At 41.2% G+C, this 24,824-nt stretch overlaps 2 protein-coding genes across 3 annotated transcripts; both read left to right on the top strand.

The window, feature by feature from the left end:
- Positions 1 to 695: 695 nt before the first annotated feature.
- On the top strand, positions 696 to 18,715 carry ahcyl1 (adenosylhomocysteinase-like 1). 2 transcript variants are annotated; one of them, XM_034086149.2, is made up of 17 exons: positions 697 to 1,332; positions 9,627 to 9,741; positions 10,230 to 10,373; positions 11,094 to 11,194; positions 11,286 to 11,388; positions 11,899 to 11,993; positions 12,133 to 12,239; positions 13,245 to 13,361; positions 13,470 to 13,533; positions 13,650 to 13,738; positions 13,901 to 13,971; positions 14,279 to 14,373; positions 15,081 to 15,179; positions 16,390 to 16,458; positions 16,556 to 16,634; positions 17,298 to 17,418; positions 17,505 to 18,715. In XM_034086149.2, exons 1-17 carry the CDS (start codon positions 1,141 to 1,143, stop codon positions 17,509 to 17,511), a joined length of 1,668 nt encoding a protein of 555 aa, XP_033942040.1. In that variant the 5' UTR covers positions 697 to 1,140; the 3' UTR covers positions 17,512 to 18,715. The 2 variants fall into 2 exon arrangements, with proteins under 2 accessions (XP_033942041.1, XP_033942040.1); XM_034086150.1 differs by lacking the exon at positions 17,505 to 18,715 and having other exon boundaries at positions 696 to 1,332; positions 17,298 to 17,422.
- Positions 18,716 to 19,069: 354 nt separating this feature from the next.
- Positions 19,070 to 22,223, top strand: hspa1b (heat shock protein family A (Hsp70) member 1B). Its single transcript, XM_034086148.2, has 2 exons — positions 19,070 to 19,234; positions 19,860 to 22,223. Exon 2 carries the CDS (start codon positions 19,874 to 19,876, stop codon positions 21,791 to 21,793), a length of 1,920 nt encoding a protein of 639 aa, XP_033942039.1. The 5' UTR covers positions 19,070 to 19,234; positions 19,860 to 19,873; the 3' UTR covers positions 21,794 to 22,223.
- The last annotated feature ends 2,601 nt before the right edge of the window (positions 22,224 to 24,824 follow it).

Raw genomic sequence — 24,824 nt, 5'->3', positions numbered from 1 at the left:
ACAAGACACTTCACCCTAAATTGTTCATGTGGGGATTGCCCACAGTATTGAATGTATATAAGTCGCTTTGGATAAAAGCGTCTAACAAGTGACATGTAATGTACCGAATGTAATGTAACCATGGTTGTTTGTTCACATTCAAACAAACTGATATTTTTTCCCCAAAAAGTTATTAGATAAATGGCAAAACATGATTCTTTTCCAGATCTTTTTATCCTACTGCATTTTTATGAATCTAGGTTACTAGAAACTCAAAAGTATAAATAGCTTGGACATGGCTCCTGTTTTTCACAAAGGAGACACTTTTCAATGTTAGTCCCCTTTCGATTTACAATGCAAGTCACATACTTTGGAGCTCCACTTCTGCAGGAACCTCTGCTCTAAATCAATGGTTTTAACAAAATTATTACCACCATTCAAATTGTAAATATTTGTATTTCTGTTAAAAGTGGCATAACAATTGAACATAATTAATTAAATAAATGTGTCTCCCGATATGGGACGAAATCCTTTGGTCTGTTCTCTGAGCTACATCCCAGGGTTACCACTGTCCCGAGCAGGCTCAGCCAATCAGACGCTGTAGATTATAGACGTTTCACACCAAGCCAATCACAGCGAAGGAGGCGGGACTTGTACTCAGCCTCCACTGTCAAAGCCAGGGTCATTTAAAAACATCAGCTATTGAAACAGAACATCTAGGTTACACTTGCACCGACTCACAAGTAGAAACAAATAAATGCAGTCCAATTAACCCAAGATAGCGCTGCTCTTGAAACCAGCGTCAGTCGTTACTTCTCCATTTTGCTCCGCACCGCCCACACGCTTCTGGTTCAGATGACAGCCTCACCGCCCCCTCCCCTCCGAGATGTTGCTGTCTGTGGATGACAGCAGACCTGGAGGACAGAAACAAGTGTTCATTCCGCTCTTTTAGACTGTAGAGAAGGTAGAAAACGGGCTAATCTCTGTTCAAAGTGGGCTAATTATTGCTCTGCACTGACAGTGTAGTGGAAGTGCTTCAGCGACGGTTCGGTCATTTTAAGCCACGAAGCTTAACGAAGAGAGAGCAAGAAGACGACGGACAAAGCTAGCGCTAACTGAATCACGTTTATTTCTCAGTCTCTACATCTCCTGCATGCAACAATGACCGACTCGGTTGTAGACAGCAAGGCCGAGGTGAAACAAGCCACGAAATATGTCAAAGAGACCGAAAACGTAGCAGAGAAATATTCAGCGATGACTGTGAGCAAGAACAGCAGCGATGTGAACATGAACGTCGGGGAGATGCCCTCCGCAGCGTTCACCGCGGTGCCCACTCTGAAATCCGTCAAAAAGGTAAGAAACGAGATGCTCGCCATCACTCTGTGCCTCTGGGCAAAGAGACTGAGCACTGTAGGCAGGCACATGTGAGGAGGTACGCATCTCATTGCAGTGAAGTACTACCGTGCAGCAAGGCCAGGAAATGTACCGTTTGTTGAGTTATGCACTCATAAGAGACAGAAATGTTGCATGCAATGCTGCGGTGTCACACTGAGGGCTCCCTCCACCCCATGACAGGCTGCTAACAAGTTAAATGTCCCCATTTATATCAGTCAGATTTGACTAAGCATCTAAAGAAGTTAGTGCATAGAAACAAAGGCTTTGCTTAGCTGTTTTTCAGGTGCTTTCAGTATTTGAGTACTAAGGGTACACCATATACTTTTAAAGTAGCTTTCATCAAGATTAGAACAAAATGCTTTCCTGTTTATTTATATCAGAATGTCTGCATCATGCCAACATCCTGTGGGCAGGAAACAACTAAAAGCCAAGTTGAGCTCTTAAACCTCTCACCCAAGGCCTCTGCAAAGTAAAGTCATAAATGCCCTAACATACCTAGGCTTAGACAGGGGTCTGAAGCATGCAACACAAGTGGTATTAAATGATGTGTTGGCTTTGCCTTCAGAATAATCTCAATCCTCCAGGAATAGCAGGTGGTGGAAATTCAATTTTTAATAACAAAATGGTATCTATACTTAGTGAACTCATCCTTATGTCGTCATTCTTGATTTTTCACAGGAATATGTGTTGACCTCATCATTGTTAGGAATAAGAACAGCATGATAGAAATGTTTTAGCAGCTCAAAGTGCGCATATGAGAAATCGCCTTGAATTTGAATTTCTTGGCTGTTACACAGCGGCACCTAACAATCATCTGTAAGAAAGACTCCCTTGAGGTGCTGCTTTCGGATCTACCATGCTGTGTAAATGCTGGCAACAGGCAGAGGGTAAACATGGAACAAATAAGTGAAGGCTCCATTATACTCAGCATTCTTACATTTGCCATGTCAAAAAGGAATGTTCTACTTTCAAGGTGACCTTATGACACCTGTCCTCCTTACTGTGCCGCTTTGTGTTGGACACAACTGATCTAGCACCTCTTTTGAATACATTGTTTATTAGTGTTAGGAGGATTAACGTGAGTCATTGACTTTTTGGCTGTGAGTAACAAAAGCTGTTGTTTGGATTTGTGCATAAATTAGTCACAAGTATTGCAGAATTATGAAATGTGGGTAAGTGGGTAAATCTCATGATGACACGTGCCAGCACAGGAACACTGCAGTGGCAGAGGAAGTCAACGAATCACAAGCAAACAGCACCATTGTGACTAAGACAGTAATCCATCCATCCATCTTCTCCCGCTTATCCGTGGTCGGGTCGCGGGGGTAGCAGTTCCAGCAGAGAGCCCCAAACTTTCTTTTCCCTGGCGACAGCAACCAGCTCTGACTGGGGGATCCCAAGGCGCTCCCAGGCCAGCGAAGAGATATAATCCCTCCACCTGGTCCTAGGTCTACCCCTTGGTCTCTTCCCAGCTGGACGTGCCTGGAACACCTCCCTAGGGAGGCGCCCAGGTGGCATCCTAACTAGGTGCCCGAACCACCTCAACTGGCTTCTTTCGACGCGAAGGAGGAGCGGCTCAACTCCGAGTCCCTCCCTGATGACCGAACTTCTCACCTTATCTCTAAGGGAGACACCAGCCACCCGGCGGAGGAAACCCATCTCGGCCGCTTGTATCCGCGATCTCGTTCTTTCGGTCATGACCCATCCTTCATGACCATAGGTGAGGGTAGGAACGAAAATGGCCCGGTAGACAGAGAGCTTTGCCTTCCGGCTCAGCTCCCTTTTCGTCACAACGGTGCGGTAAAGCGACTGCAATACCGCTCCCGCTGCTCCGATTCTCCGGCCCATCTCACGCTCCATTGATCCCTCACTCGAGAACAAGACCCCGAGATACTTGAACTCCTTCACTTGGGGTAAGGACTCATTCCCTACTTGGAGTGGACAGTCCATCGGTTTCCTGCTGAGAACCATGGCCTCAGATTTGGAGGTGCTGATCCTCATCCCAGCCGCTTCACACTCGGTTGCGAACCGATCCAGTGAGTGCTGAAGGTCGCAGACCGATGAAGCCATCAGAACCACATCATCTGCAAAAAGCAGTGGTGCAATCCTTAGTCCACCGAACTGCAGACCCCCCCCCCCCACGACTACGCCTCTAAGACAGTAATGTTTAAGTTAATTCCTGAGGAACAAACATTGGGCCTGCAAAACAGCTTTGCTCTTATATGACCTAGTTCTTCTGTCCTATCAACGTTTATCTGGTTCCTGTTAGATAAACTAACAAACAAAGTCTTGAAAATCACCATGGATACGAAAATATCGGACACTCTCAACAAAACTACAAAATATGAGCTTCACCAATCTGAATTTGACTAGTAATGTACCATTTATTTGTCAGTCAGTAGGGATAATAGATTAAATAACATAAGCATACTTTATTTTCCATTACATAACATGAAATTGAGTATTTCTTTGTCATTCTAACAACACAGTGTAAAACAAAATGTAAGAACATTGACAAAATATAGTTAGGAGCTGCTAAAATACATAGAATACATTATACACAATGATACTTCTTGTAAAGCTGCCTTTGTGAAATGATTGAATCAAAGTAGAAGTATGTCAACAAATGTATACATTTACAAAATAATGAGCATAATAAAGAATTTATTTTCCCAGCAGCGGGGCTCACAGACTTCAGAATATCAGCTCAGACCCCCTGTCTGTCGAGGCAATACTGTGTGGACCGCACTCACCTCGGGGAGCCTGATTGAAAACATATTGGATGGTAGGAATGTGTGCTCCGCTTATGAAAAACAAAGCAGTGTGTTATGAATAAACGTGAGAGCCCAGAGTCAAGCCGAGCCACCTGTTTGCCTGGAAAAAAATGAATATGTAAAACAAATACTGAAAATGATTGGGAAACTAGATAAGATTATTTAAAATCCCTGCGAGTATCACACATAAAAAGAAAAGTTAGATGTCTGTTGAAGTTATGAGGCTGGTGCCTGGTCACATTATCTAGTGAGAGGTGCCACGAACAAAAACAATCAATGCTGAAATGAGTGTGTGTGTGGGTGGGCAAATCAAACGCCACTACTCTTCCTCCACTCTTTCTGAATCTGTTACACAACACGCCCCCTGGGATCAGGACTCATTCTCTGTGAATCTGTTCATGCATCATCATCATTTCTATCTGATCCCTGGGGGGCTGTTTTACATACATTCTCAAACATATCCGCCACTATCTCATCTTGTTTGTCTGCCAACATTATGGCAGTGTTTCGTGAAGGTCAAATTAGATTTTCCTTCCCTCCGGCAGTTTAAACATAGATATGGATATGTTCAGTTTATGTTATAAAAAGAAATGGACTCACTTTAGCCCAGTGGTTCTCAACCTTTTCATTCCCCACTTTGAACAGGTGGGCCTTTTCAAGCCCCACCTGTTCCTCATCGCTCCAATAAAATGGTAGGCCAAGCTTAAAATTGTCAAATGTATCGTTCTATAACAGGGGTCCCCAACCTTTTTTAGGATGAGAGCTTCTTTCAAAAGAAATAAAACAAGTCGTGAGCTACTTTTACTCCTCTTTTTAGTTTTTTTGCAGTGTATATATTTAGCAAATGTTAAAATTATTATATGCTTACCTTTAACCTTTGTGTGCTGTTGGAAGATTTTTTTTTAAATGTTGAAGTTAAATGCATCAATCTGAGCACAGAGTGCATTTCTGGATACAGCTCTCAACACTCAAGGGAGCTGTATACTTTTCAATAATCCAAACATCTTCAAAATATGATCACAACTAATAACAAATCATTTAAACTTGTTTATATCTTATGTTACCTAGTTAGCATTCTTTTTATTTATGCATATTTTACTAATCACTTTTAAACAGTTTTTTTCTTTTAAACTGTCCTATAGTACACATTGGAATTATTTCTTACTCTATTTTTTACAACTAGGCTATATTAAATAGATAAAGTCTCTCTCTCTCTCTCTCTCTCAGAGGCTGTGTGCTCCTCCTTGGCGATAACAGCTTGCGTTAAAAAATAATAATAAACATAGGCCTATTTGTAAGGTGGGGGGACACACGGTGCCGCTCCACATTGCTTTTCTTCCCGACTGCAACGTGTGTGTGTGTGTGTGTGTGTGTGTGTGTGTGTGTGTGTGTGTGTGTGTGTGTGTGTGTGTGTGTGTGTGTGTGTGTGTGTGTGTGTGTGTGTGTGTGTGTGTGTGTGTGTGTGTGTGTGTGTGTGTGTGTGTGTGTGTGTGTGTGTGTGTGTGTGTGTGTGTGTGTGTGTGTGTGTGTGTGTGTGTGTGTGTGTGTGTGTGTGTGTGTGTGTGTGTGTGTGTGTGTGTGTGTGTGTGTGTGTGTGTGTGTGTGTGTGTGTGTGTGTGTGTGTGTGTGTGTGTGTGTGTGTGTGTGTGTGTGTGTGTGTGTGTGTGTGTGTGTCGAATCTCCGGCGGTAACAGTCCACTACCGCCCGCGAGGACCCAGGATCAATTCCGGCCTGAGGTCCAAAAAAATAAAAATAATAATAATCTCCCGTCCATCTCTGCGCCCCACACTTTGAGAAACGCTGCCTTAGCCTCACACCTTTTGGATTAAAAACCTCAGTGCGCTTTAAGTCAGTCTATTACAACATATGACAACGCTTCCTTTCCTGTTTTCCAACTCAGTCTTCCACACAAGTAAAGTACTGTGTTTGTACCAGAGTGGGACCCCACATTAACATTGAGGGAAAAGTCACCATAAGCTGAGAAATATAACACATCCATACTGACTAGTTCCACCATTTGCAGACTGTGTTCTCAGTAGTGCTTTTTGGTATTTTAAAAGCATCTTTTTAACTTAACTACAGTAGGCTATTTGTCACCAATATTCTGGCTTCTCTTTTACCAACTTTAGGAACAAAATGACGTTGATATTGTAGAATATAGGGTGCCCTTCACTGTTTATATTAAACATCTGTACATATTCATTGAAGATGTAGGTCCATGATAATACGTCAAACTGATAGTTTCTGCTAAAGGTCACATAGTTGTGGAGGGATTAGTGCACTGCAGGGTTTTTTCACAACACAGTAATCCGTCATGGATGCACACATCTAAACAGGTGCCTTTGCAGACCAAAGGAAGAGCAGTCTGAGGACCTTCAATGCCTTTCTCTCTGCACACCCCTCAGCAAGATAAGGCCTTATGTCTTCATTTTGAACATGCCCAATGACATGTCAGTATACAGAGATTTACAGTACATTAGAATGCAATGACTCTCAGTTAAATGGTGCTATGTAGAGCACAAGTGGTAAGAAGGTAATGTCACCTTATGCCATGCCCACATTGAACTCTCTACACCCCCCCCCGCTGACAGTCCCATTAGAGCTTAAGTCTGTGACCTGGCCGGCTATCTGAGAGAGAATTGGTATTTTTAGCTGCAGGAGGGAGTGGATGGGCCGCTTATTGATGCAGCAGGAGGCTAATGGAAAAAGGGTTTAATCTTTCCTGTCAATCCCATTTCATTTAGTGTTCCAAATGTAGTAGCACAGCCTGAAAGTAAAAGCAGCAGCAGTGGAGTGTCTTTATCTGTGTGTGTTATTTTCTCTGCATTTTTCTTGTTTGTGTGCATTACATTTTCTAAATCTTCTGACATTTTGCTGCCTAAGCACTTAGAAAAATAACCTTTAGCAGCTGGGGGGGGGGGAAAGGGGAGGAAGAGAGGAGAGATGGGAGAGGAAGGGAGAGGGCTAGTAGGGAGCTTGAGAGGTAATGATGGTATAGGCGAGATAGGATAGAATCTCTTATCTCTCTGTTCGTTCGCTCTCTCTCCCTCTCCAGAGCGCCTCTGCTCCTCTCGTTCTCTCGTTATCTCTCTCTCCTCGCTCTCTCTCTGCCCTTCTCGACTCTCTAGCTCAATTTCTCTGTTCTTCTCTCTCTATCTCTCCTGCTCTCTTTCCGAGCTCTATTCGGGAGACCTCAGTCTCATTTTTCGCTCATTTCTCTCTCTTGTACTCTCTCTCTCTCATGCTCTGCTCTCTCTTCCGAGGCTTCGTCCGCGCTCTCTCGTCTCTGCTCCTCTGCTCTCTCTCTGTAATCAGATGAACCTCTTGTTTTCATTAGTGCTGTAACCATAAGAAAAGCTTTCTCTGATTTTGATGTCTATCAATTTGGGGGAACATGTCGACATTTAAAAGACAGTGCAGAAACTGATGCAAAACAAACAAAAAAGAACTATTTTGCAAGTGTGTGAGACAGAGCAAACTCTCAATTGTGAAAACACAGACATGCAGAGACCTCTTCAGTTCGCACTGTCTCACAGGCTTCTTGAGTTTCGTTATATTGACAGTAGATGTGGAAGGTGTTACTGTGTTAGCTATTTCTACAGTTACTTTATTTAAGATCAATTGCAAGGCCGTAACCATGCAATTTTCTTCAAATTATAGTTGAAAAAATACCCATTTTGACAATAAGGCGATATAATGATTGAGGTATTTTCTTTAAGTATCACAAGTGATTTTTTTTTGTTGGACTCATTAACCCCTCACATCAGCCTCTGCTTCCTGGTGACTACCAGGAAACTGAGTCATGTTTCACCCATCTGTGAGTTTAAACTCCTCTTAGTGTGATGTCTGACAGTGTAAATAATTCCTGTCATTACTCTTCAAGGTCATTATTATTAACACTAGGCTTCACCGATAGGAGATTGCTGTGGGCTGATGTCCGTATATGCACATCCCACTCAAATGTTACCCAACTCTCCGTTTAGTCTGGCATTTGTGTCTTCCTGGATTTATCATCTGTGTGTTGTGTCAACTCTGCTGGCCGGCACGTTAGTTTTGAGTCCAAACACATTCTATGGACATTCAAAATAAGAGAACAAGGAAATCCCTCCATAGTGTCTCAATTACAAAGATCTTTGAAAGGAGACAGAGTAGATGTTTAAGGAAGACGGCAAAGTTATGTAGAAGTAAATAACAAAGGGTTGATAGCTTCCTGAAGTCAAACAGAGTTTCTTTCAGGTGCCTTTTGGATAAGATACATGTAGATACAAATCACAAGAAGATACAATGGCACTTTTTCGAGACAATCAAAGCTCCTTTAACTTAACGGCAACGTTTACTGATCATATACATTTGAAAACTCTGTAGAAAGGTATGAAAAGCACAGACATTGACTAAAACCATGCACTGGTGAAATCCATTTAAAAAGGGTACTTTAAATGAATTTCAGTGGCTTTTAAAGTCTTTAACTTATAAAAGCATATGAATAATGTAAACATATTCATATTCTTCAAATGTACGCCAAAAGATTTCCAGTTATTTCTCATTCAAGAAGGAAAACAAAATATGTATCCGAAATATCGAAAACTAACTGTTAAGGCCTGTTGGAAGTCCGGCATTGCTCAGATAACAGTGTTGTCCAGATGTCAAGGGGTTTTATGGAACAGATCAATGATTTAAGTCAATGCCAGACAGAGGGTCTAAAACTAAAGGACATTTCTGAGGTTCAAAGCTCAAAAACTCCGCTTCATAATTCTTATTTCAGTAAAATGCTGAGCAACTCATCTACCCTTGACGTCTCTTACCTCCAGGCCTGTTCGTTTACAGTTCCAGGTGCAAAATAGAATCCACAGCCCACCAGGGTTTATACTTCTGTGTAAATAAAGTATTTCTGTATTTAGTTTGTTTGTGACTCCTCTACATTTGTTATTATTGACAAGATCGATGTAGTTTGATTGCTCTAGTGAGTCAGTCTTCTTTGTTCTAAGTGACCCAGTTTACTAAAGGACATGAGGGTTAGGTGTCTACTATTTGTAATGTTGACAACTATCTGCATGTTAGTGTTTCAGGGTGTTAAAAGGACACTTAGTGGATTCGTCAGGTTTCTAAGTATAATTGTAGCCTGACATAACTTAATTACTCACACACAAGTGCTGTATTTAAATGGTGAATAATAGAACATTTTAAACATTTATAAAGGTTTGAAATGAAATGAAATGTACTGTAACAGACTCAGCTAAATTACCTCAGAAAGCACAGTTTTACTGGCTGAGAGCGCAAAATAGGCCATCAGTAAAATAATGACCTTAAGCGTTAAAAAGAAATTCTGTGTTCTTTGTGACAATGATGGTACTTTCTCTTCCTCACCCTTACAATTAATCAGTGCATACAGACAGAATAAACGTCCCCAAAGTCAGTAATGTCTCGATTTTGTTTGCATTTTATGTTTATGTTGTGCATTCTTTTCTGGTTCCCTCCAGATCCAGTTTGCAAACACTGAGGACAAGCAAGAGTTCAGCAAGTACCCCACCAAGGCGGGTCGCCGCTCCCTCTCTCGCTCCATCTCTCAGTCATCTACTGACAGCTACAGCTCAGGTACTGCACATCTAAAGGTTTCCCTACATTTCCTGAGTTGTTTCACCGACAGTGGGCATTCATGTTGGCTCTTGAGAGGATAGATCTTTGTACCCGCTCTACTCACAAAATACTCATCATAGTAATAGTTTGTAAGAAAGTCCTTGTATCATCTTCTGGATGTATCTACTCCTATTCACAAATGAAGCAACATATTTGCCAAAAAGCACATATACAATCAAATAAACGGGCCAATAAAGAAATACCAAACAGGGTTTAAACCAATTTTGTAACAGCATTGATTTTACAACTGTGAAATCATCTTTTTAGTATGTGTCCTGGTTACAATTCTTGTTGTTGTTCATATTATTTGTGAGTTTACAGTCTCTAGAAGATAAACACATACAGTACACCACCAGACACACAATGGGTTTGAAGTATATATTTCATAATTGGGTCTTTTGAAAGCTATTCCACAATAGTGACCTTCTGTGTTCTCCATTTCATAGCTGCGTCCTACACTGACAGCTCCGATGATGAGACTTCCCCCCGGGACAAGGCCCAGGTCAACACCCAGGGCAGCAGCGACTTCTGTGTGAAGAACATCAAGCAGGCCGAATTTGGCCGCCGTGAAATTGAAATTGCAGAACAAGGTATATCTGACAGTACAGGCACACTCGTGTTTCAGAGATTATGCTTTTTTAAATGAATTTAAAGAAGGTGGGTGTTGATGGTCTTCTATGGAATTCCTTTTACTCATGTGCAAGCTGTATCAATGTGGAAAGTATTTATTTTTGTGATATAATTGTGATACAGTTGGCTAAGATGCTTGCTAACATTACCATCTATACAAAGAGAGCTTTGTGTTACCTGTTGTTCCCAGATAGGTATCGCATGGCATCTGTTTTGCTGCTTTGACACTATTTGGTCCTCTCCTCCTTATTTCAAATGTATGACCTAAGGCCGGAGGACACTGTCAATATAATTCATGAAATATGATCGTAGCTCTTTCTTCCTTTTCTATATTTGTCTTACTTATTTTCTCCTTTTACGGCTTCTTCCATCTCTGGTGTTTTTATTTATTGTATATTCTCAGTCTGCAAACCTGTCTCTCTAACTGTTTACTCTGCTCTTGTGAGTGACGTAGGGGTGTGTACTTGTTGAGAACTTCAGGCTCTAAGCCAGTGCGAAAACAGCTGTTGTTTACATTGTTATTTAATCAGTCTCCATTTTATAGCCATTTACTGCACATCCAGCTCGCAGAAAGGGCTTATTCGTGTGTTCAAAATCACTCTTGTCTTTCCCAAAACAAAACCTGACCTTTACATCCTTCCAGCTTCCACTAAGCTGATGCCCATTCTGTTCCTCTCCAGACATGTCTGCCCTTATCTCCTTGAGGAAGCGAGCCCAGGGGGAGAAGCCATTGGCTGGGGCGAAGATAGTCGGCTGCACCCACATCACTGCTCAGACCGCGGTATGTCCTTTTATTCTGTTCGCTGCAGATCACTGTGATTACTCTGTCCTTCTCTTCTTTACCTAACAGCCTATTCCCTTTCTCTGTGTAGGTCCTGATTGAGACCCTGATCGCCCTCGGGGCTCAGTGCCGCTGGACTGCCTGCAACATCTACTCCACTCAGAATGAGGTGGCCGCTGCTCTCGCTGAAACAGGTAAGATCCTCAGTTCGAGTAAATCAGCATTTATGACAACAGTTAACTTAGATTTACATTAATATAAATATTACAAATGTAGCTATACACAATTGTACATAATACAAGTAAACATCTTTATATACACAAACACCCATGCCTTTACACTGATACATACTTTATCACAACCACACCATCAAACATAATGTGATTAGTCATGGTTTGTGGTTAGACATTAGGTATAAAACACATATTACTGACATAAAAAAACTATGAACGTGATGGCTTTCGATTTAGGTTATTAGAGGTTACACATTACATTACATGATGTCTACAATGCATTGAGATTTGCTGCGTTTATTTTCAGTGTTTGTGTTAGAGTAAAGTGCAAAGCCCAATGCTGGTAAAGCAACCCGTGTGCGTGTGTGTCACTGTGTAATGTTCCTCGAATGGAGCTGTTGCTCATGCAGCGGGCCAGCCCTCCCCTCCTCTGCTGTCTTTTCCATTAGGTGTGTGCTTTGTTCCCTGCAGGCGTACCTGTGTTTGCGTGGAAGGGTGAGTCAGAGGACGACTTCTGGTGGTGCATCGATCGCTGTGTCAACACGGAGGGCTGGCAGGCTAACATGGTATCAATTTGTCAATCCCATGTCAAATTTGAACAACAATTATCAGAACAGATAGAAGATAACAGTCTATGTGCGCTACTGTGCTATAGATTGCTGTGTTTGTTTTTCGTGCAGTTAACTCTCCTATGATTTTTCTCAGATCTTGGACGATGGCGGAGACTTAACCCACTGGGTCTACAAGAAGTATCCCAGCGTCTTCAAGAAGGTCCGGGGCATCGTGGAGGAGAGTGTTACTGGAGTGCACAGGTCAAATAGGGCTTGATTGATTGAATTTGGGGGTTTTAAAAGAAGGAATTTAACATATATTTGTACACCATATGACAGTTTTTTGTCGTTTTGGACACCATTTGAGACAAAGTGACTAATTTATGTAATATAATGGGTGTATCGTTGCATAATGATTGATACAGTAATGGCATAACATTTCGAGATATAAAGCATTTATCTTTTAGCCAGCTAGAAATCACAACATTGACATCTGTGGCCTAGCTTATAACATCCCATAATGGACTTTGAATAATAAAGACTGTGGCAATATTTTTTAAGTTATTAGCATCCATCTAAACCTGGGAGTTATTTCTTATTGATATTGTGTCCCATTACAACAAACTAAAGAAGGTGGTAATACAAATGTAAAAACTTCATGAATAACTATGTGATATTAAAAGTCACTCCTTGTAATTGCAAACAGTTGTCATGAATTTTCACAACGTTACTCACTACATAATTTAGCAGCTTTTTTAAGTGATACATTTCACTTTGGGCACATATGATTTGGCCTTGGTGGAGTTATAAATACTGACTACTTTTTTACCTAATGAGCAAAGATATTCAAACTCAGTACAAACACTGTTGATGCACTGTTCTTTTAAAAGTATGAATCCTGTTTTGTGAGGTCTTCACATCATTTTGTCAGCTAGATGGCGCTGAGCTGGAAGCAACCAAAGCACCTTGATGAATGATGCATACCGAGTCAGCGCAAACAGCCCAAGCAATTATATAAGTTACAGTAATATTAATACACACTGATGCTGTAGAGTGATAAGGTTACTTGCCAGATTTGACTTCCGCCTATTTAAGGAACACACAGAGGTGGGGTGCAGGTCGCAGCAGCTGTGCATGTACGAGTCTCAATGGAATCAATTACTGAGGCACTGAAGAAAGCATAAGGTCACACAGGGCTGCAGCTCACTTTATGAGTGGATATATGCATGTGTGTGCCTGAATGTGTCTCCTTATGTGTCCTATCAGATTGTACCAGTTGTCTAAGGCCGGAAAGCTGTGTGTCCCTGCCATGAATGTGAACGACTCTGTCACCAAGCAGAAATTTGACAACCTATACTGCTGCCGTGAATCTATCCTGGACGGGTGAGGAGAATTACATCATTTAGAAAGCCAGCTATTATTTTCAAAACAAAAATCTCTGTTCTGAGTCGTGCAAGTGGATACAAGTGTGTGTCATTTTTTCTTTTCCAGCTTGAAGAGGACCACGGACATAATGTTTGGAGGCAAACAAGTTGTCGTGTGTGGTTATGGAGAGGTGAATCTTTGATTTCAGGCTTTAAAACATTCACTTTTCATGGAATGACTACATTTCAGCAGCAGAATTGTTCAATGTATTATGTATAGATAACTATTGCGCTGTCCTGTGTGTAGGTTGGAAAAGGCTGCTGCACCGCTCTAAAGGCCCTCGGAGCTATTGTGTGCATCACAGAGATTGACCCCATCTGTGCCCTGCAGGGATGGTGAGTCACTAACAACACTGCTCCATGTTGTGTTCCAGTGTTTCCATGTGGTGAAATAGATAACTGTTGTGATTCTGGAAAAAAACTATTGGTTTCATGTCATTTTAACTATGTTTGTGCTGCTTAAAGTAATGAAATACCTCCATATGTGTATCCACACAGCATGGACGGCTTCCGAGTGGTCAAGCTGAGTGAAGTCATCCGGCAGATGGACGTGGTGATAACCTGCACTGGTACTGTACCCCATGCAGAGACACTCATTACTTCTGCTTTGATAATCACAATGTTTCCAGCAAATATTCAATATGCCATTAGAGGTCTCTCGGTCTAAAACAGACCTTACAGCTGACTGCTAAATACTCGGATCTGCGTATTTTTCAGATGGCTGTAATCACAATTCCCATACAGCTGTAAATCCATTCTTATAACAGAAAGAGAAGCACTCTGAAATTGTGCAGACATGACTTTATCTCACTTGTTCTGTCTCAGTGACTCTGTTTACATTGTACATTATTGTTATTCTTTGTTTGTTTTTAATAGGAAACAAGAATGTGGTCACCAGAGAACAGCTCGACCGGATGAAGAATGGCTGCATCGTCTGCAATATGGGACACTCCAATACTGAGATTGATGTGGTAATGTGTTTATTTAGTTTCAGTGTGAGCTTCAATGCAAAAAATGACAACACATCACACAACCATTTTTTGGCTTTCTTTCCTTTATCAATGCTGTTTCTGGTTGCCTCATATACAGTACTGATCAAACGTAGATAGATGAAATAGTATATATTATGATCATCACTGAAAATATAAATAGCATATTAACACAACAAAACAAACACATTTCTGCATTTCTCCAAACACAGTATACAGATGTTTATGGTTAATCTTAACACAGTAAACCCTTATGTACATCTCCAACTGTTCCAAATCCTGTTCTTTGAAACCAAATATTTGTAGTAGACTCTACAAATATGGCATCTTTTCAAATTCCTCTTTTAACTTTCCAGGGCTTAAGATGCCCACTTTAGAGATCCAGCATGCCTCCTTTCAAGGAGCAACTTCTCTAAATATCCCCTCTCTGTGACGAACATGCATTCTCAGTTCCTCTTTTTATTTTGAACTCAATGCTACGGGATAGATTTCTTCTTTTTTGTTTCCATCTTTTGCTTTTATGTTCTGCTCTGCTTTGTTTGAATTATCTTGATGTTTGGTACATATGGTTTTCTCTAAATAAATGTTATTCCACATTCTATTAAATAAATATCACCTTTTGTGTTGCTTAAAATCCTCTCGCATTGTCCTTTGACCTTTTATTCTTATCAATCTGTCATATCTTCCAGGCGAGTCTGCGCAGCCCTGAGCTGACCTGGGAGAGGGTCCGCTCTCAGGTTGACCACATCATCTGGCCCGATGGGAAGAGGGTAGTTCTACTCGCAGAGGTAATGTCCCTCTGCAGCCCTACTTACAAAACTGTGTGCCTTCACATCTTTAGATCAGTTTGATCACACCTAATGGCTTTTAAAACCACACTCTTCGCCCAAAAACTCAGAACACATGTTGTATTTACCCCAAGCTCGGAAGCATTTCTGTTCTGAAATATTGTGGTCATTTAATACTAATGTGCAGATTCTCATTAAACTGATGGTTGTCTCGCATGTAGGGTTAAATCTTAAAGGAGACATGTCATGGCCATTTCCACTGATCATAATTCCATTGTTGAGGTCTACTAGAATAGATTTATATTGTGCAATTTTCCAAACTCACATTGGTTTATCATACAGCATCTCTGTAAACAACGTGTATTCACTGAATTTCACTCTCTGCCTTTAACGGCTTGTTGTAGCTCCAAAAGCTCCAGCCCCCACCCTCCCTGTGAGCACAGTGTGCTCTGATTGGTCGGGACGTTGTGACGCGCTAAGCTCCGTGGAGGTGTTGTTTCCTTGTTTAGCGATACACAGCGAAACTCATCCTGAGCACACACAAACTCACAGCCGAAGTAAAAACAATAAGTGTGGCTTGATATTGAGTAAGAAAAAGGTTGATAAACGCTGTGAGAATGGGTCTGCAGAGAGAATTTCACCGCGATCCCAACTGTCTGTTATCAGCCTGCAGCCAGGGAGGAGAGATCAGCAGAGCTGCATGCACTGAGTGTGTGAGGAAGTCCGTGGATTGGTCAATTTGGACCAATTAGCGGAGGCTTAACGTAACGGCTCCGCGGACATAACGTAACGGCTCCACGGATTGGTCCATTTAGTTCCGGGTACGTGCTTACGTAATCTCGTACCCGGAAGAATCAAATGGATGATGACATTTCACCAACGAGGCGTTTTGGGGAGGTATTTTCTGTGTTAGAGTTTTACTCGCTACAGGGTGTACTTTGAGGGTTTTGACTCTGCAGACCGTTTACATACATAAAAACCTTCATAACACACAAGGGGATGGGTAATTTAATAAATTAAATAAATAAACCTCTTGGTTAATTTCTCCTTGTGGGGTATTCAAGTATAAAGAGGCCTACAGGTGTCTCACTGTAAGCCAGCCAATTGATACTGTGTGCTCTGTGTTCATACAGCATGCTATCATCCTAATGTGTCACTTTTGACTCAATTTCTACAGTGCCGTTTATGTTTGTAATTTGTTATTTCTCAGGGCCGTCTCTTAAACCTGAGCTGCTCCACAGTGCCTACGTTTGTGTTGTCCATCACTGCCACGACCCAGGCAAGTAGTTTACTCTCTGTGGAGACCTTCACTCACTCCTTTGTAGTCCCCTGTAACTCATTGGGAGTCTTACGGTTGTGCTCTGTGTTTTGTGCAGGCCCTGGCCCTGATTGAGTTGTTCAACGCTCCAGAGGGCCGTTACAAACAGGATGTGTATCTCCTGCCCAAGAAGATGGGTAAGCTATATACATTTGCTTTGCTTTAGATGTTTGCTTACAATTTATTTAGTATAACAATTATCATAAAGAGTTGGTTTAAAAAAAAAAAAATGTTGCAACCTAATGCTGTTTCATATTGTTACAAAATCTTAAGAGGCCTACCTTACTAAATAAATGATAAGGAAAAAATGTCAACACGATAAAAACAAAAGAAGAAATAATAAACTGAGCTGTAAATCTGTGTTTTTCCACTGTCGGCTTTAATGACTAAAGTAAATAATCTGTTTACCCTATTTCATCACTGTCGGCCATTATGAATCCAAGTTTAATAAATTCACTGTGATATTTTCTCACCATACTCAAATGAAACTGGTCATTGAATGTATGCACTTTAATTTGTTCTTAAGAACATTTCGATATAACTACCCTATTTTCCATTTTAAAATACATTTTTGTAATGTAATCTAACCATTTGGCAGTAGCTCTGAAGCCCCTTAGATTACCAGACATACCAGAATAGCTGATTCAGAACATTAGTTTAAAGAAAATCTTCAGCCACTTTTTTGCTTGTTGTTGCCACCTTGTGACTTGAAATGACACCACCGTGTGTGCTAAAAAATATATACACATTAACAAGTATTTCCCTGACCTTGTGGATTTCTATGTGTATGTTTCCTTCAGATGAGTATGTGGCCAGTTTGCATCTTCCTAACTTTGATGCCCACCTGACAGAGCTCTCTGATGAGCAGGCCAAGTACATGGGCCTCAACAAGAACGGCCCCTTTAAACCCAATTACTACAGGTAGGTTTAATCTTATAATGCTATATTTGATTGCTAACATTTATGATGTGTTCTCAGGAACTATAACGTTGTTTTTTTGTTCGCAGGTATTAATGACAGTGTCCGATGCTGTGACCCTCAACACATAGTTCTCCTGGGATAAACAGAGATATCTATTTTATTTTCTAAATTGCTACATAATGGAGGAATTATTTTAATTATGCTGAATGTAACTTATTAATAGCACTTCAGAAATAGTGTTAATATAATACATTTAAAACAATAAGACATGTAGGAAACATACGATGTATAACCAACTACCATTTTATATGTATTGTCAGGTGTTTAAAGGAAAAGCCTGCTTGCATGCTTTAATGTGTATGTACTTATTTAGTTGCTACTGCTTCTGTTTCTAGATTATTGATTTGTTTGTTTACCCTATTTACGCACAGTGCCAAATGATGGCCGTATGAATGCAACAGATACCATGTTTGTTTTGTCCATCAATAACATTAAGATTTTATTAGTACATTCCACTAACTAGGATTTGGACTGAGCCAAAAACAATCTCTGCGTTCCTATGTACATTATTATAGAAACGTTTGTTTTACATGTGTTTTAATAATGTCATTGAATGGTATCTGCATACATGCCCTAAAAGGTATCATCCAGTCACAGCCACAAATACAGTGATGAATTATAGCACTTGTGGTTTATTATAAGAGTTTATTAAGTGCTTTTTGAATTCCTGACTCTTGGTGTTGGCTCTCAACCCAACACAGTACATTCAAACCAAAGGGATGTTTGATGTAACAGATTAGAATGTTTTCATAAAGATAACAGTATGTATTCCTAAAAAGGAAGTATTGAGAAGGTTGAGGAGTGAAACATTTTTAAACCAGTTTATCTTTCCACATTTACTTCTAAGTTTCCATTCGCTCAAAGCCCAGCTGAGATCTGTCTCAATCATGAGCAGCGTGGTCAGTTCTAAAGTGTTTTGACTGGATAATACCTTAATGGCCATGGCATGAATGTGCCTTTTTAAATCATTTACAACACTTAAATCTCAGCACTGACCTTAATTAAATGAACATTCCTCTTTGTAAAACCACATTTAATGTCTTCCATCCACTGCTTCTGGTATTAACTGTCACTCTTATGTATAAGCCGTGTTGAGAAAAATATTAGACTTTTATGTTTGCCATATGATTGTTGCTGTCTTAATTTGAACAGGATCACCTATACGTAAAATTCCATGTAATCAAAATGCACAAGTGTATACTATGTAAAAGAATGCATTAAATCAGCAATAAAACAAGTTCTTTTAACAGAAAAAGGTAACTTTAAATAAGTCATGTGTTTATACTAAGCAAACTGAATAGAATAAGCCTCTTTAGATGAGTGTTTGGGTAGTTATAGTACCTATTTTTATTTATTTTAGAGGATAAATTCGATGTATTCATGCCTGTTAACACTTCCACATACCTCCTTTCAATGTGCCTTACTGCTACAGTGTCCACATTGTGTTCCCCCGCTGTCAGCCATGCTGGCCGAGCGTCACACTGCTGTCCCGCTCTGGAACATTCACCGGCTCTCTCGCACCAGCCAGCTGCACCACCTGCTAATATTACCAGATGACTCACTGAACTTGGAGGAGGGAGGGGGACTAGTAGCTTCTGGAAACGTAGCTACGACTATAAAAGCAATGGGCCTGACTCAGTTTGGGCATTAGTTTAAGAAGACGACCGAGGCAAAAGTTGCTACAAAGGGAACTTTTTAAGGAGACTCTGCTAAGATCCTTCAGAATCTTTAAGACGCGACAGGCTCATCGCTGATAGTAAGTAGCAAATGATCTGTGGTTAAATTAATATAATGGTAACCTCACTGTTGTCTATCTGATGGTTAAGGGGGTTTTCCTTATTATTTTGATCAACCTTTGTAGTACATTACTTATTATATAATGTATTCATATTCGGCTTTACTAACCAACAACCATCAACTTTGCTCTGTATTGTGTGTTTTTTTTTTATGCTTGTATAATACAAGTTAATTTCCCAGTTTAGAGAAACAATGTCTTACAATTTCTTCATTAGTAATGATGTTGAGTTTGGTTTGGGACAATTTCAAACTAGAAAATATTTAGGCAATACTTTTGATCATTATATTTTCCATTAATATATACGATGTATAAGATATATATTTGTTACTTCTGTTGTAGAGCAAAGAGATTCGATTTGAAGTGTGCCATGGGATGGTGCCCTTAGCATTGAATTACTAATGATAATGTTAGTCAGAGTTTCTATTTTTAACTGTTCGCTTAATATACTGTAGGTCTCTCTTATAACAAGAAAGACAACAATACATTGGTTAACCAGTAATGTTGAATAATATTAGGTTGCAGTAATCAGAGCTCTCGTGTAACATTAGAACATGAAATGTAATGTTCTCCTTTTTCATCCTAGGAACTCTAAGCATAATGTCCTCACCTAAGGGAGTATCTATTGGCATTGATCTGGGCACCACCTATTCGTGTGTCGGGGTGTTCCAGCATGGCAAGGTGGAGATCATCGCCAACGACCAGGGCAACAGGACCTCTCCCAGCTATGTGGCCTTTACAGACACAGAGAGGCTCATTGGAGATGCTGCCAAAAACCAGGTTGCCATGAACCCGGTCAACACAGTCTTTGATGCCAAACGTCTTATTGGGAGAAAGTTTAACGATTCTGTTGTCCAGTCCGACATGAAATTATGGCCTTTCAAGGTGATCAGCGATAACGGAAAGCCCAAGGTCCAGGTTGAGTATAAAGGGGAGACCAAGTCCTTCTTCCCAGAGGAAATCTCCTCCATGGTTCTGGTTAAAATGAAGGAAATCTCGGAGGCCTACCTGGGACAGAAGGTGTCAAATGCAGTCATCACAGTCCCAGCATATTTCAACGACTCTCAGAGGCAGGCCACCAAGGACGCTGGTGCGATCTCTGGACTGAATGTCCTCAGGATCATCAACGAGCCCACAGCAGCAGCCATCGCCTATGGTCTGGATAAAGGAAAAAGAGGAGAGCGCAATGTCCTCATCTTTGATCTCGGTGGAGGCACCTTTGACGTGTCCATCCTGACCATTGAGGACGGCATCTTTGAGGTTAAATCCACTGCAGGAGACACTCACCTGGGCGGGGAAGACTTCGACAATCGGATGGTCAACCACTTTATGGAGGAATTTAAAAGGAAAAATAAGAAGGACATTAGCCAAAACAAGAGAGCAGTGAGGAGACTGCGCACAGCTTGTGAGAGGGCAAAGAGAACCCTGTCCTCCAGCACCCAGGCCAGCATCGAGATCGACTCTCTGTTTGAGGGCATTGACTTCTACACCTCTATCACAAGGGCTCGCTTTGAGGAGCTTAACTCTGAGCTCTTCAGGGGAACACTGGACCCAGTCGAGAAGGCCCTGCAAGATGCCAAGCTGGATAAGTCCAAGATCCATGAAATCGTCTTGGTTGGTGGCTCCACAAGAATTCCAAAAATCCAGAAGCTCTTGCAAGACTTTTTCAATGGTAGAGAACTGAACAAGAGCATCAACCCAGATGAAGCTGTGGCGTACGGCGCAGCGGTCCAGGCTGCTATCCTCATGGGCGACACATCAGAGAACGTCCAAGATCTGCTGCTGCTTGACGTGGCTCCCCTGTCTCTGGGAATTGAGACGGCAGGTGGAGTGATGACGCCTCTCATCAAACGTAACACCACCATCCCCTCCAAACAGACGCAGATCTTCTCCACCTTTTCGGACAATCAGCCAGGTGTGCTCATTCAGGTGTATGAAGGGGAGAGAGCCATGACAAAGGACAACAACCTCCTGGGCAAATTTGAGCTCACAGGTATCCCCCCCGCTCCACGAGGTGTACCACAGGTGGAGGTGACTTTTGACATTGATGCAAATGGAATTTTGAATGTGTCAGCTGTTGACAAAAGCACCGGGAAAGAAAACAAAATTACCATCACCAACGACAAGGGTCGCCTCAGCAAAGAGGACATAGAGCGGATGGTACAAGACTCAGAAAAGTACAAGGCTGAGGACGACATGCAGAGGGAGAGGGTTACAGCAAAGAACTCACTAGAGTCATACGCCTACCAAATGAAGAACAGTGTCGAGGACGAGAACGTGAAAGGAAAGATTAGCGAGGAGGATAAAAAGATGGTCATTGACAAGTGCAACAAGGCAATCTCCTGGCTGGAGAACAACCAGATGGCAGAGAAAGACGAGTATGAGCATCAGCAGAAAGAACTAGAGAAAGCGTTCAAGCCAGTTGTCACCAAGTTGTACCAGGGAGCAGCACCGTCAGGAAGCTGCGGCAGCGGGGCAGGAGGCAACTCCAAGGGCCCCACTATTGAGGAAGTGGACTAAAACAACGGACCTCAGCTTATTGTTTATAGAAATCCTTTGGCTGTATGTTGGTTGCTACCAACAATCTTAAAATGTCTCAATGTATTTACTTTATTAAAGTGGACCTATTATGCTATATTTGAAAAATATATTGTAGGGCCATACCTATATAAAATATGTCTGTGAAGTGTTTTGCTTAAAATACCAAACGGATCACTCATTGTAGCCATGCCTTATACTGCTCATACCCCTCTATTGTAGAGAGCCGAAGTCCCTCCCTTTCCGGTGGACCTCCACAGGACCTTATTTCGGAAAAATTATGTATTGAAGTCAATGGTGTGAATTTTCTTTCGATTCCTTTTGAATTGTGCCACGAATTACACATATGATGTTCGTCAATTGAAAAGAAAATTTTGCAATAAAAAAAAAAAAATGTTTGCCGTAAAAACTGTGATTGTGTGAAACCGCTCAATGAACTACATCTCTGGTCTTGCACAACCAACCTAGTCTCACGGCATTTCGTTTTATAGTCACAAAATTAATCTATTGATTCGTGTTCACCAACACGATTTCAGGCAGGCACGAAACATAGGCTACTACCAATAGAAATACATTGCTTTCATAATCGTTCTGTGTGACACGAACAAAATGGGGAAATCGTGTTGGTGAACACGAATCAATAATTACATTTATTTCGTGACTATTACACGAAATGCCGTGAGACTGGGTCGGTGTATTCAGCAGGATGTCTGCAGGAGGCACTAATGGCGCATTTCCACTACAGCGCGGGGCTCGCTTTAAGCGTGCAGAGCCGTGCGGGGCCCGTTTTTTGGTTGCGTTTCCACTTAGCGTACCGGCTAGCGGGTACTATTTCCAGATTTTCTGGCCCCATAAAATCGAGGTTCTTTCCGGGCCAACAACCAGGCTAAGTCGGGCTGAGTATGCTAAACTAGAGAGAGAATCGCTGGCAAGGTGGCTATAACTACAACAAGATAAACATTTTTGACCGTGATTTAATTGTAATACACATTTCAAAATTATGCCGAAGTAACAACATACTGATACCGGTTAGTAAAAACCATGAATTAATGCTTTGACAAGTCTGCAGACAAGACGGCAGGCGAAAAAACTTTTAAAATGCGTGTTTTCTGAATGGAGATTAGCTAAGCTAACGTTGTATATGCTCCGACCGTACACACTCACAACGGCCTATACAGACACAGGGCTCAACGCTAACTTTTAAAAGTGGTTGCCAGGCTGGCAACCAGGCATCAGCTTTTGGTTGCCAAAACTGAAAATATGGTTGCTGTGAGGGAAATATTTTGTTGTGTGTTTGTACCAAAAAGCATTTTGTGTTTCACATAGGTCTGCCATAACTTAGAGCAGGGGGTTAAAGGTTAAAGGGTTAAAGGTTCCGCTTTCCTGTTGGGGGACTGTGACTAACTGCCAGAGGACTTTAACAGACTGTCTTTGTCTCTGAATCCATGTGTTTTTGTGATTATCGATCAGAAGACGCGCGAAATAGAGGCTCCTCCTTGATTATCTGTGTAGATTTGCGCTGTGTTTCTGTGTAATCTTCAGTGTTGGCTGGGGAATCACATGATGAAGTCGTGTGAGAACCCTGCCAATGCTCCCGGCCGTGGCTCTCAATAAACTCAGGTGTTTGATATAAAGCGGACTCCAGCCTCCATTCCTTCCATCAACATTGCTGAAAAGAAAATCTCTCTCACAGATTGGCGTCACGGACAGGCACCTTCAGATCTTTCAGACATTGGTGAGTACATTTCTATTTTGAGATTGACTCGCCAGCGTTTGAGATCAACGGTGTATTAAAATTACCTGAGAGAACTGAGCTGCTGCATTTTTTTTGGGTTTCTCTACTCATTACATCTGGAGGCTAATCTATAACCTCAGGAATCGGTGTCAAGGGGATATTGTCCTGGCCGATTTCCCCGTGTTTGTTGCTGGGACAGGTGTCTACGAGCAAACACGGCTTATGTGAAAACTATGAGAATATTTGGGGCTAATGATAACCTAGGAATATCGAATTTCATCGATCTCCTCTGTGTGTGCTTCTTGGAATTAACTCACCAGGCAATTACACACAACAAATATTCAGAGAAACTTTTGAGAGATGCACCAGCAAAGTGGATTTTCTGAATTAGAAGCAATGTCGCAAGATTTGTATTTAAACAAATCGCCGAATTTAGGAGTTTTCAGAGGATAAATAGCATTTCTGCTGAGGTGCCGATTCTCCGCCCCCTGGGGAGAGCTGCATGCAGAAAAAAGGAGCATACAGCATTATCCGCGATTATTGACGCTTTTGAACTAAAGAAAGTGCCTAATGTGTGGTTTGAGAATGTTGTATGAATTGCTGAATTTGGCTGTGTTTGCAGATACACGAGAATTATGAGGATAGAGGGCTCATAATTAGTGGCCCCTCTGAAAGTCTCCCTAATTCGGATTAAAATAGGCTGGAAGAGTTTTTGTCAGGCTGAGTTGTTGAGAGTTTTTATGTTTGTTTGTCTAACTGCAGTGTTTGTTTGTATAATGGTTTCGTGTTTGTTTGTCTACCCGCCGTCTTGTGCATGCGTTGTAACAACTCATAATGAATCAGTCCACAGCCAGGGTAAAATGAACTAAAACTTCAGTTATTTCACCAAAATTAAATGACTTGAGAGAAATAAAACAATAATGTAAAGATGAAAAGCTCAAACAGCTCAATGTTGTATTATTTGTTTCATTTATTCTTAAATCTATGTATTATATGGTAATAATGAATAATAAAAAAAAACGTAATGTATTGAACACATTCCAAAACAAAGAAGATAAGACAGAACCAGACTCAGACATGAGGACTGGCTTATCTATAGCCAGTTGAGAAGCACTTGAGGTGCTTGGCTCTGTGAGGCCTGATGTACTTATAGGGTTCTGTTTTCTTCAAGGTTGTGTCTTCCTAGTCGAATGTACTTAATGTAAGTCGCTTTGGATAAAAGCGTCAGCTAAATGCAATATAGTCAGACAGTAATTGAAACTTTTGCGCTGTTGCTGC

The sequence above is a fragment of the Pseudochaenichthys georgianus genome, chromosome 7, assembly GCF_902827115.2.
Source record: "Pseudochaenichthys georgianus chromosome 7, fPseGeo1.2, whole genome shotgun sequence".
NCBI lineage: Eukaryota > Metazoa > Chordata > Actinopteri > Perciformes > Channichthyidae > Pseudochaenichthys > Pseudochaenichthys georgianus.
The sequence above is the reverse complement of the archived record's forward strand: the minus strand, read 5'-3'. Positions and strand labels throughout refer to the sequence as shown.